General features: G+C 42.0%; 1 protein-coding gene across 1 annotated transcript; it reads right to left on the bottom strand.

Annotated features, from left to right (window-relative positions):
* Positions 1-2,027: 2,027 nt before the first annotated feature.
* On the bottom strand, positions 2,028-12,697 carry efemp2a (EGF containing fibulin extracellular matrix protein 2a). Its single transcript, XM_042419909.1, has 11 exons — positions 12,187-12,697; positions 8,893-9,177; positions 8,188-8,236; positions 7,818-8,006; positions 7,144-7,266; positions 6,891-7,007; positions 6,102-6,221; positions 5,830-5,949; positions 5,526-5,652; positions 4,691-4,886; positions 2,028-2,932 (listed from the first exon to the last, which is right to left on the bottom strand). Exons 2-11 carry the CDS (start codon positions 8,992-8,994, stop codon positions 2,759-2,761), a joined length of 1,317 nt encoding a protein of 438 aa, XP_042275843.1. The 5' UTR covers positions 8,995-9,177; positions 12,187-12,697; the 3' UTR covers positions 2,028-2,758.
* Between the last annotated feature and the right edge of the window lie 859 nt (positions 12,698-13,556).

The raw sequence follows: 13,556 nt of genomic DNA, 5'->3' as shown, positions 1-13,556 counted from the left end.
GTGTGTGAGTCATCACCCCCCAGTGAGGACAGATGGGAGGTGTGTGTGTGGGGTGTGTGTTTGTGTGTAGGACTGGGCGGAGCAAACAGCAGTGGACTGTGAAATAAGGGCTTTCCCCTCTCTCTTTTTCTCCCTCTCTCTCTCTCTTTTTCCTCAATTTTTTTTTGTGGGTCAGGAGAATCAGTTAGCACACAAGCGGAGTGACTGTGACAGCAAAAATAGATCAGAAAGCTGCAGAGCTTCAGACCTCTTTAATTGAAACTGCAGCCATTTGTTTCCGCTCTTGCCTAATTTAGGGATGTTGGGATATGGATACGAGATTTAATCTCCCCCGTCTTACTGCAGGAGTCAAACATTTTATATTATTAGTGAAGAGGAGAGAAATGAAAATGAGGCAGTGAGCTTTCTGTCTCTTTGTTATCATACTAGTATGCAGGCAGTTCAGCTTGGAGTGAAGTGTATTTTAGTGTAGAGGTCATTTTGGAAAGGACAGAAAAAAATAGAAATAAGGCTACAGCTAACAATTATTTTCATTATTGATGAATCAACTGATTCATTTTTCAAAAACACTCAACACTTTCTTAAAGGATAGGTTCACAACACATCAGTGAACACTGACACATGTTTTTCTGGCTGTAATCATTCCTTCTGTTCATACTGACCATTAGAAGATCCTGTCTGAGTTAGTCAAGTAAAGTGGATATCTTCCACAGTTAGTCTTTTTAGTAAACATTTTCCTCTTTGAGTCTTGACAGACAGAGTTCTGTTCAGCTGTAGTCAAAACATTGTAACAAAAAGAGGGAATTTGGCACTAAAAAGACAGTAATATTGAAAGATATCCTCTTGATTTGACTCGTTTGGACGACTTAAGCTTCATATTAGCATTGAGTAAATTTTTAAATACATTTTTGCACAAAAGGCAGCTTGTGGATTTTGGCCCCCATCACTTACATTGTAAGTGCATTATGAAGAGATCATCTAATAGTCAGTATGAACTGGAGGAAGAAAAACATGTCAGTGCTCAAGAAAAACATGTCAATGTTCATTTGGGCTCCTGACTGTTGTTTTAGGACACACTTGAGACATTGTGAACCTGTCCTTTAAGGTAATGCTAAAAGACTAGTGTGCAATGAATAATATTAGGACCAAATTAGAATAAGGTTAAAAATAAGAAGAATTACAAAGTTTGACACTAAAACTCTGGCTCAACAGTCATCTGGACGTTATGTTTCATGAACTACTGCCAGAATAAATGCAGCCAATCCTGCCACAGTCGGTTTATGGGAAGATGGATTTCTATTATTATTATTATTAATATTACTATTATTATTCTTTTTTACTTTTTGCACAGACTTATTATTTTAAATCCTGTACTCCCTCTTTTAGGTCCCATGCAAGGGAAGAGAAGGAGGGTGGATGTTGAGTGTTCCTGGGCAGTGTGAATTATTCCATGTTGAATGTTTATGTATGTAATATGAGTATCAAATTGGCCCAGTGTATAGAGGGGCTGTGCAATATTTCAGTTTAATCAATCATTTAATGATTTCATCAAAAGTGTCAGAATATTGTGGAAAAATGTTCCCAGAGCCCAAAGAAACATCTTCAACTTGCTTATTTTGTCCAGCCAACACAAAAATAATCAGTTTACACTCATATAAAACAAAGAAAAGTAGCAAATCTTCAAATTTGAAAAGCTGGAACAAGTAAATTTTGGGCATTTTTGCCTAAAAACATTTTGGCCTTTTTGAGAAAGCACAGGTGTTACTAATAACATTAATGATGGCTCTGTTCTACTCAAGTGTCCTATTAAGCCATGACAGTGTGACAGTGATCCAGTACACACAACACCAGCGCCTTGAAACTGGAGCAGCTGAATGGAATTCAGCCAACATTAGTTTTATTATTTACACTTGTGCTTTTCCTACTGCGACATCTCAACATATCCTCTAAGAAAAAGGCCTATCGATGAATTGTTTCAGCTGCACGAAAGAATGAAATTCCAATCAATTTCACTGAGACCCACACAGTTTAAAAGGTATATTGTTTTATTTGGGTTCAAATCTTAGACAAAAAAAAAATACAAAGTACAACACAATCAGCAATGTGACGAACCTACAAACGGCAGTGACGGAGAGCTCGAACAAAGGAATGGACCGTGGAGGGTAAAGGAGGAGCAGGGATGCTGAGGTCTGAACTGAGTGGTTACTGAATCACATCTGTCAACAGGAAACGGGGCTGATAAAGTGACAAACAGAGCGGAACCAAAAGATAAGGATGTAAACTGGTGAAAAACAGATTAATGTAGTGACGCCGGGTGTGAATCATTCCATCTGAAGGCAGACAGAAAAAAAAACATGTCGCACAGATTTGTTATCATCCTGCACAGATGAGTACAATCCCTTTTTATACACACTGACCACAGAATGATGCTGTCAGATATGTGTAAAGTTTAAAAAAAATAATGGTGAGAACAGACAGATTAAATACAAGGGAACACATTTGACTGGGCTAATTATTTTAAAGCTGCTATTTATCTGTGAGACATTGTGTCTGTATGCTGTTCTGCATGTATATTCTTATACTTAACATGGTGGGCTGACAGAAATGTGTGACTTTTCTCAGAAGACTAAAAGCTAAGAGTGTAACATCACAGTGACTGGTTGAACTGCATTGACCACTTGTTTTGCATCTGTGTTTCTCTCTCTCCATCTTTCTCTTTGTGTCCCTCCACTCTTCTTCTTCTCCTCCTCCTCCATCTTTAAAAGGTGTACGGCCCGACGTAGATGGAGAGTCTGAGGGCGGAGCTGGTCTGGTAGTTGCCCTGATAGCTGAGCAGCGGGTTGACGGACACCATCTCCAGGTCCAACGTGTACTCCCTCGGCCCTGACACGGCACGGGCCAGCACTAGCATGGCACTGATATTATTGATTTGCTGGAAAAGACAAAACAAATGTTATTGAGTACATATCTGCTGCTGCAGAAATTACCGTCAGTGTGCAGGGGACATGAGTCTTTGAAAGCCCTGCATACCCACACAGGTGTTTCCGCTTACTATCTGATTAGACTGTTCAGTAAGAATGATAAAGGTGTAGGTTGTCCCATCTTAACAGGTGCTACAAACATAAATGGGACATATGTTTTTTGTGATTTTGTTATTTTTATACTGTTATGATGTTGGATATCTATGCTAAACATGATCAAAGTTCCAAAACTTGAGGTGAACATATTTAAAAATGCTCCCTGAGAGACAAAAACCAGGGCTTCAGCCTGCTCTGAACGCTTTTTTGCAAAGTTACCTCTACATCCTCCTCGTGATGACGTCAGATCATACACATATGCCAACAAACAGCCGTCCGTTCCAGTTGTTTCGTGAGTTGTTTGCGTTGTCCACTCACATATTTCGGATCGTATTTGGGCTTGAATATGCATGGATGTATTTAAGAAGTTTAGATTTTGATTAAAGAATGAGATTTTTATGTAGCCTCCAGAGCTGGAAGCTAACCAGTAAGAACAGAGTGGGCTTGTCGTGAGGGGGACCTTAAAGAGACAGGAGCTAAAACAGCCTGTCTGAGACAGAGGCTGAACTGAAGGGCTGCATAGAGGACCAGTATATCCTATACTGTAATAAGGGTTTTTTGAACTTTAAATCATGCAAAGATATTCAAGAATAAAATATAGACCTGGAAATGTGCATGATATGTCCCCTTTAACTGTCCCAGGACAGTGAGTGAAATGTCAAACGCAGCCTGTACGAGCTCACACAGGTCTAATTAGTCAGAATAAGTGAAAACACATGTGTGTAGGTGTGTAGATGTTTTAAGATAAATGACAGGTTCACTGTTTTCAACACAAATCAAGTTTGTTTTTTAACCTAAGCAAAAAAGCTTTAACACAGTAACCTAGGCATTAAAATCCATGTTAAATCTTGTTTTCACATCAGGATATTTACAGTACAGTCAGACAGGTTTGTATCTACTAAATGAGGCCACAACCATCACTTCCTATGAAATGTAACTGACTTTATGTCTTGTTAGTAGCACAGATGTAGGTATGTTTAAACAAAACTGAAGCCCTCTTTTTATCAGCAGGACATACAGACATGGCTGACTATATCCTGTGAGTTCATTAAAAAAAAAAAAAAAGATAATTTATCAATTACATTATCTCCAGTGAGAAGCTGCAGCAGAGAGGTTGGTTTCTTAATATTAAAGCTATCAGTAAGGTCGGGCTGTGCAGGGTAGTAAACAATGGGAAAACAACATTTTAAATATGTCTTTGTTGAAAAAACACAGCAGAAAGCTCCAACAACCTCATCTTGTGACACTAAAGCTTTCCTTGGAAACTCTGGCTAAATCTTTTTTTTTAAATTTACGAATACTTAATCCAATCTGACCTGCCACTCTAAATCAAGGGTAAAAGAAACTCTTAATATATTTGGCCTTTAAAGGAGGAATTAATTTGTTAAGATGCAGTGATATGAATATATGTAATGTGTTTAAGGACTTTTTAATTGTGGTCAGGAAAGAATCACCATCTTATTAAGTGGATACCACCAGCTGACTAATGTTTAATAAAAAGACAATGTTTTCTTAATATATCCATCTAGCACTAAATAAAAGTGTTTTTAAAGGTCAGTGCACTTTGAATATGAAAGATGTCAGAATCAGTGGTACATCACATCTCTTCTCACCCTGATGTAGAAGTCTCCGTTTTCGTCACCGGAGCGGATGCGGAAGGTGTTGTAAGCCCCCGGGGAGACGCTGGTGGCCTGAATCTGGAAGATATCGGAGGGGACGGAGCGCTCGGAGGTGATGCTCATGTAGCGGTGGACGATGGAGAAAGGCAGTTCTCGACAGGCGGGTTTGTTGACAGGACACACACAGCGGCTGGCAGATAAAGTGATATTTGGTGCAGAAAAACATCAATAACTGACACGTGAAGACAGCAATATGTATGATGCAGCAACACTGAGTTCAGCTGAATATACATGCACATATATATGATCGAGCAGAGTCTTTATAAAAATTAACCGTGAGCTTTAATGTGTGATAAACACTACATTTAATTGCTATGATTTATTTTTCATGCCTCTTATGAAAACAGCAGTTCATAAATCAGCCAGCAGAGGGGGTAACATGACAAAGAAGAAAGTTCTCCTAACATCTGGATAAATATTGAACAGTAGCCATTTTTGATCCTTCATGTTTTTCTAAAACACATTTATACTACAAAATCATCTGGGATATGTTAATATTGACCCACGCTTGTTACCAATCCAGCACTTGTTCACAACTGTAATAGTTTTGTTATTTCACTGCACCGTGTTCAAAAGAAAAGGTTGCAAAGCTGGACTCATATGTGGAAAAAGTAATTGGAGTAATCTTGCAGTTTGAGCCATATTCAATAATGGGGCTGGTTATATTCTGAGCAAATACATATTTTAGTAATTGGGAAAAGGTGTATGTGTGTGTAAAAGCGTGTGTTTGTGTATGAGCACACACAAGCTTTCATAAGGTGTTACTCACTTCTCAGACACTTGTACGTAAGGCTCTTGGCATCGGTTAGTGTCCACGCACTGGTATCGTCCATGGATATTCACACACGTCTGCGTCTCAGTACACTGGTGTTCACCTGTTTCACATTCATTTATATCTGCAGAGGACAAACAACTTGTGATTTGTTTGTTTGAACAGAACAAGACAGGACTGTACAAGAGCAGAGCTGCTGTCAAAGAAGGAATAAGGATCGAATCAGTGCTGCATTTCTGACTCTGAAAGCACAAAGAGGAAGGTGTTAGTCGTGGGAGGAAATGGAGGCGGGTCTGCTTACCCTGGCATAGTCTGGTGCCTAGCAGCTGGTATCCTTCTGGGCACACACAGGAGAACTTCCCTGGTTCGTTGACACACTGGTACTGGCACAGGTAACTGGAATAGCTGCACTCATCAATGTCTGTCAGGTTACACGTTCAGGTTTTATTAATTTCCCATCATTAAAAGCAGAAAAGGAACAGAAAACAGAGCTTATTCCCAATATAGAAACAAGGTATTTGCTGACTATTGAACACATGCTTTAAAGACAGACAGACAGACGGGGTCTCTTACCGTTACAAGCAAAGCCATCAGGCCCCAGCTCGTAACCCGGGTCACAACGACAGAGGAAGGTGCCGTAAGTGTTATAACACTTCTGAGAGCAGGGGGCACCCATCTCACATTCATTCACATCTGAGAGGATTGAATGGACAGTGCAGGGAGGGGTATTCAGAACTTTTACTTAGGTAAAAATAGCAATACCAAACAGTTAAAATACTCCATTACAAGTAAAAGTCCTGCATTCAAGTTCAGACGTATTAACAGATAAATGTACCATCAAAGGTGAAACTACTTGTTATGCAGAAATTACCCTTTTTATAATGTTATTATAATCTAAATACTTTATTAAATTTTCTGATGCATTAAGTGAGCATTTTAAGGGGTACTGCAGTGATTTAGTATTGTTTTGTGATCCTGCTTTGTAAAAGTAAGATCCAAAAACAATAACCTACAATTACCATAATGCAACTCCACAGTGTGATTTGTTAGACTCCCTCCTGGTAAATGCGTACATCTTTTAAACCCCACAAACTAACTTTACCTACTTCTGTTGGGCAGTTTAATCTGTAAAAATTCATCATATTTTCTAAACTGTATTTAAATTTTAATATACAAAGTAAATAGTAACTATAGCTGTCAAAAAATGTAGTGGAGTGAAATGTTCATTATTTCCCTCTGAGATGGAGTGGAGTAGAGGTATAAAGTAGCATCAAATTGAAATACTTTGGATGTAAGTGATGAATACCGAATGATTGTGTTTTGTGTGACAGTAGAGTGTCATAATCAGAGGGCGTTACTCACCAATGCAAGATCGGTTATTTCCTGCCAGCTGGAAACCGGGTTCACACTGACAAGAGAAGGAACCGGGGACATTGACACAGCGATGTTGGCAGTATCTGTACCTGCACTCATCGATGTCTGAGAGGAGGAGGAGGAGGAGAAGGGAGTCAGCAGAGGGATACCCACATTCCTACGCTTTATTACACTCACTCTCCCAGCTAAAGTATATCTCAAGCTGCTTAGCTACACTTATGTATAACACGGATGATCTCACCAATACACTCTGTGCCAACCTTGCGGTAACCATCCGGACACTGACAGGTGAAGGCACCCAGTGTGTTGACGCAATCCTGGCTCGGCTGACAGTCATCTTCGTCTCGCTCACATTCATCAACATCTGTGTTTGTGGGCGATGTGGTACAAGGACACAACATGCAAAAAAACCAAAAAAAGTGTGATTATTGTGAGCAAACAAAGCCTCATCCAACATGACTGAATGATACAGTGTGACTGTTTGAGGGCAGACGACGGACGGCTCTGTTCCCCTCATTTGCACCCGACAGCTGAGAATATCACATCATATTGAATCATGTTTGCTGTCTCATGCGGGCGAATACCTCGCCGCTGTCCTCCGGCACCAGTGCCTTTCTCGCTAGCAAGTCCGTTTTTTAAAACACAGCAGCTGTCCTGGTGTGAAATCTTCCAAATTCCTACACTGTCTGTCTGCCCCCCGTGGACACATACTCACTCACACCCACGCAGATTGCACCAACATGCTGCCTCCAGTCCCAACACCTGCTACGGCCACCTGTCCCTCACAATCTGTGGCCCGCTGACAATAAATTTACACAATCACACACACACACACACAAACATGCTTAATGATCACTCATCCTGTGGCCACCTGTCTACCTCCAACCCCCCAGACCTACAAAACCAGACACCCACCCACACAGCTGTCTCCCTGCGGCTCGTAGCCCAGAGGGCAGGGGTTAAAGGCCTCGGTGGGCGTGATGGGGGCCTCTGGGGCTGGGATGACTGACGCAGAGCGGGGAAGGCACAGGTAGCCTCCATAGTGGTTGAAGCACTTCATTTCCCCTTTGCAGGCATCTGGAATAGTCTCGCACTCGTTTATGTCTGATGGGAGACACAGAGACACATAGTTAGGTACTGAACATGAAGTGCAGACTGCGTGTCCTTGTTAGGAATAAATCAAAAAAACAGGACATACCACAGAGAGCAGAAGGATGATCAAAGCTGTTACTATTCATAAGGATTAGGTGTTGAGGTGGAATAAATGCCTTTAAGAGTGCTTTACCTTTGCAGTGCTCAGTCTGAGGGTCCCAATGATACCCATCTGTGCATTCCTGCAAGGAGAAGCAGAGAAAAAGAGAGTGTGAGAGAATGATGGAAAGAAAGATGTGAATAGCCCCTCTGAGCCAAGCAGTTGCATAATATATTAATAATACATAATAAATCCCCAGTAGTGAGACATGAAAAAAGAGTAGAGGATAGAGAAACTTGTTTCCTCTGTATTTGTGTAGCAGTGCCGAGCCAGAAAGACAAGAAGTCTGCTGCTCCTTCTTAAAAGGATGTGTGACATTTTAAACTGCTTCCCTTGAGCCAAACGTCACTTCAAAACGACAAAACTCAAACAATTTAAGGCCACTGTTCGGAAAAAGGATTATTATCATTCTGGAAAGAAAATAGTGCTTTGACCTGCATGGAAAAGAAAAACTGGGCCTAAAGAAACATGGAATTAAAACCAAAAATACCCCCAGCTAGCACTATCATAAAACACTGGAAAGCAAACACTGCTGTGGAATATTAAACCAGAAGAAGATGAGGGCATGTTAAAGAAGCTCAGAGAGAAGATGGAGGATTTGAGGCTGAAATTTCAACACAAAAAAAAGTATGGCAGGTATGATATATGGTATAGAAGCAAAGAAGAGAAGATGCAAAGAAAAAGAAGAGAGACAGAGAGAGGAAAAGAGGAGGAGGAGAGAGATTCATCCATCCTTACCGTGTAGGTGTCACTTTCTGTATGTGGCTGTGAAATAGCACTGCGGAGGAGCACAGACACACATATGCACACGCACAAGATTGACACACAAACACCCTGCATACTAATGCACTAATTGTGGTGTGAGATGGGACAGGAACACACGTAAAAACATGCACACAAACACACAAACACACACACACACACACACTCACACACACACACACACAGCTATCAGACAGGTAGAGCTGCTTTAAAGATGAGAGAGGCAGCCGACTTGTGATGTGCAGAGCAGCCAAGTGGTATCTGTATTTCAGAGAGAGACAAGAAAGTGGAAAAAAGACATAAAAAAGGTAATGTTAGAAACTCGGAAATCAAAAAATGGTTTGATTCAGTCTCAAAACACACTTGTGCTGTGCTTTCGAGCTCGGCGCTGTAAGCTGTTCCCACAGCTGAAATGGATAAATCAACTCGAAGCAAAGAGCTGCAGCCAATTTTTAAGTAGTCAGTCTGAACACAAACAGTTAGCTTCTTGGACTTGGTTCACTGTTTGTCGACCAAACAGTTCCCCCTTGATCGCAGCAAGAATAAATTGAATGAATCACTGCCAGGTAAAAACATAAACATCGTGACGTGCTCCCTCCTTCAGCTGAAAATAACAAAGTCAACATCACAGGAATACTTTCATATTAGCTGCTGCTAACAGAAAGCCCTCTGTGTCTTCAGACTGGCAGACTACAACTCACTGGAATGATAGTCTCGCTGAGCGCTGCCTCCAGAGGTTCGGTTTACTGTGTATCAGAGCAGCGTCGGTGGGAGCACATAAATTCTGGTTGTTGCTCGCATATTTTACAACATTTTACATCTCCTGCTCAGCTGCTTCAGTGTCTGAGACAAATTCAAATTAATTTGTCTCTGTGACAAGGAATCTCCTTCTCTGAAGATGCTGTCGTTGTGTCTCTGTAATGGATGAGTGCATCTGTCTTTGTCAGAGTGTTCTCCACAGTGTAGTGTGTTTTTGAGGTAGATTTATAGTGAATTATGTATGCTGAGTATTCTGAGGGCCTTGCTCTCAGCAGAGACAAAACAATCCTTCAGTTAATGTTCCCGGAGAGGAGCTATAAGTGTTTAAGCTGACTCTAAACATAAACAAACCATCTATTCCAGCTGCCGCAGGCCAAGACTGTAGAAACAACAGGCCAGTTGAAGAAATGAAAAAAAAAAGTTTAAGCAAGTGTTGTTTGCAAAGTCAGTGAGCTCCAGTTAAAATACATGACAGGAAAGTTATAATCACTGCCTGTCTACGTGCATACACACACGCACGCTCTGATATAAATTCCACATGCCACATTTGCAGGCATTGCTTATTGTTGTATTTCATATTGAGACAACCAGAAGGCTGCACAGTGACGTGGACTCCCTCAAATACTAGATGGGTGACATCACCGGCAATTTGTGACACTTGTGCGGTGAAAATAAGCAAAACATGCCTTTGCTCTGTGAGCACAGACGGTAACACATACCATCGTGCAATCAGACAGCCACAGTACGTGACCTCTCTGACTTGGCCCGGGGGACACTTACAACCAGAAAAAATGTGACCCAAAACCACCCAAAAACAAACTGACCATCAGTGCGGGGTCCAGTCACTCACTGGCTACTGAGTGTGGGCAGGATGGATGCGTGGGTGTTGCCCCGTTGCCGCTTGAGATCAAGTGGCGGTGGACCTCTGGAATGCCCGTGGCAAGGATGTGGGCGCCAGTTTTCAGCTGGGATGCCCTGCCACAGCAGTGGTTCCCAGAGTATCAGGTTCTGGGAAACCCCCCATGGTTCGCATAAGAAGACAGCTGGTGCCAAACCTCCAGCCACTGATCTGAACTTCCCATATCTCTCCTCATTGTGTAGGAGGATGTGAGACAATGACGCCCTGGTGCAGAAGTTCATCGCCTGGTGTTTGGATAACCGATGACGTAGAGGAATCTCAGTATAACAGTTGAAGCCTCAACATATCGCTGTTCTAACACCTGTTGTGCACTGTATTTACTTATTTACCTCTAACGATAAAATAATTATAATCTCACATTATTTACTATTTGGGCCTCTGCCTCAGTAACAGCACATTGACACATTTTTAAATTCACACAGTCAGCACAATTTAACAAGCAAAATATCAGGCAGCTCTTAAAAGTGACCACATGGGGACCAGGAAAAACACACATTTAGACCACACACACACACACACGCTGTCATATCTCGTAGTGTATACATAGCTAGCTTTGTGTTGTTCTGCTCGGTTGTGCGTGGAGCAGCTTGAGAACACGGTGGCCCAGTGCGCTACAGCTGCGCTCTGTTACCGTTGTGGCAGTGAACCTGCAAATGCACACACACAAATCACACACAGCAGCAGCTTCACTCCTGTTCAGGGAAACTCCAAAGTCAATGACGGATAGCAGGCCTGCAGGAGAAATTCACACACTGTAACTGTACAAATCCCTCCTGAGCTGTTGTGCTCTCCCAGTGGTGATGCTGCTCTGTCTCCCTCTGTTAAAGTGTGTTAAAGGGCTGTGATGTATTAGTCTGTGCTGACAATGTGGCACCAGATGACGGGCTGTTTTCAGGGATCGGTGGTCCTTCCTGCTTTTTATAATCCCACCAGAGTCGTTATACAGTGACGGTAGAGCTGTCACATGTTAGCTATTAGGAGTATACTGTATAAACAGCAATATAAAGGGCTGTATAAAAGCAATGTCTTGCAATGTGATGTCATCCAGGTTTCAGGAGTGTGTGTGTGTTTGTAGCTGGCACCTGTTTCTCTTGTTTAATACGGACTGTTGAAGTTTCTCTTATAAATTCAACTTTACCCAAATTGTTTCGCTGCAGTTCCTCTTAGAGTGACTAAACTGAGATTGGGACACCCTCTTTAAGTGTTGTAAAAGAAGGAAGAATTTTGCAATATACTGTACAATAATACATGCCCTGTGACTCACTGCCTCTCTTCCTGTCTACCCTCCTATTACAGTGTCTGCAACACGGAGCCAAGAAGCAAACTACACAGACTGTGGGCCACGTTATCTTGGCTCCTCTGAGGAGCCAAGTGTAGCTGGGAGTGCAGTGAGCAGAGCAGAGCAGAGCAGAGCAGTGGTGCGACTGTGACGTGTATGGCCTGTACCAGAAAAATAGTTCAGAGGTACATCTCACCTCCTTTACTTCTCCTAAAGCGCTGACAAACTTGATAAGTCATCCACTAGTTCTCTATTTGACACAAATCCCTTCTTACGTTGATGTCAGACATGAAAGAAATGCGAAAGTACTCACAGACAAGTCTTTCCGGATGAGTCTCAGTCTCCCTCTGGCCAGTGTGTCCTTCTGCTGGCTGCTGTCGTCCCGGCTGAGTTGGCGTACAGAAGTGGTCCCTTAAACTCCTGCCTGCATGACCCTGAGAGAGTGAGTGGGGAGACAGCTGGAACAGCTGAACACATGCAAAGGGAGGGAGAGAGAGAGAGAGAGAGAGAGAAGGGAGGCCGAGAAGAGAGGAGGGAGGAGAGAGGGAGGAGAGAGGGACAGCCCATTCTTACCCCCCCTCTGGCCCCCTGCACTGCCATCCTCCACTCTCCAAACCCCCTCACCCTGACCCCCCAGGATACAAATTCCTGGTCTGCGGCCCAAATACCAAAATTCCAAATCCGTCCAAATCGCAGGCGGAACAACAACTCACAGATTCACACACATTGCCCCCACCCTGTTACCCAATGCCCCCTCTTACTGGTCCCACAACACACCTGGTTTCATTTAGACTAAACCCCCACAAAAGCCCCAAGCTCTCCCACCCCTTTCCTCCCTCCCCTTTCCCATTTACCCCCCATCTATCTATACTTACCTCCCCCATCCTTTCCTTTTTTTTTTTTTTTTTTTTCCATAAAGCGACTAAAACTCTCGCTCTCGTCCAATCTGACATGCAGGATATTTATAGCTGGAGAGAGAGAAGTTAATGGAATGTGGACAAAAATTAGAGAGTGGAAGAGAGAGTGTATATGTGTGTGTGTGCACGGAGTCCTACTCGGAAAATTTGTCTGCTTATTTCACAGAATAAACTGGTGGCGCTTTCTGGGATAAAATACTGAAAATAAACTACTATCATTGCTCTTGACCAAAGTTCCAACTTTTCTGCTCTCTGTTTGTACATGACTAATCCATTACTTACGCTTGGAATCATTTCCGGCAGTATTTTTTTTTTTTTTCTTTAAAAAATTGCAGTCTGTTATGTTGCAAACTGGTTAGGATGTTGCTTAACCCACATTTGTCTTATTAGTTTAGGTCTGACCCAATTGTAAGTCACTTAGTATTTCCCAAAACATACATGCAACAAACATTAGCGACTCATCTATAATTAAAGGCTTGGTTCCAAGATACTGTGAGATGTAAGACTGATTACAAAATGACTGCATGCATTAAAGTTGATAATCTAATATGTTTTAATAAGCACGCTAATCTTTATATTTTTAGAGTGCAATTATGCAATTTTTAAAATTATGGGAGTAATTACTATATTTTTCTCCAGTTTTTTCCCCCAAACTAAAGTGTTTTGGAATAAAACCTTCACTTAGGCAGGGATTGTTGATTTGTCCTGTGTTTCTGGGTGGTGACAGCTGTCATTACGGAGAGGGGGGGGGGGGGTGTTGTTAAAA

Source organism: Thunnus maccoyii, chromosome 8, assembly GCF_910596095.1.
Source record: "Thunnus maccoyii chromosome 8, fThuMac1.1, whole genome shotgun sequence".
NCBI lineage: Eukaryota > Metazoa > Chordata > Actinopteri > Scombriformes > Scombridae > Thunnus > Thunnus maccoyii.
This window is presented reverse-complemented; position numbering and strand designations above follow the sequence as displayed.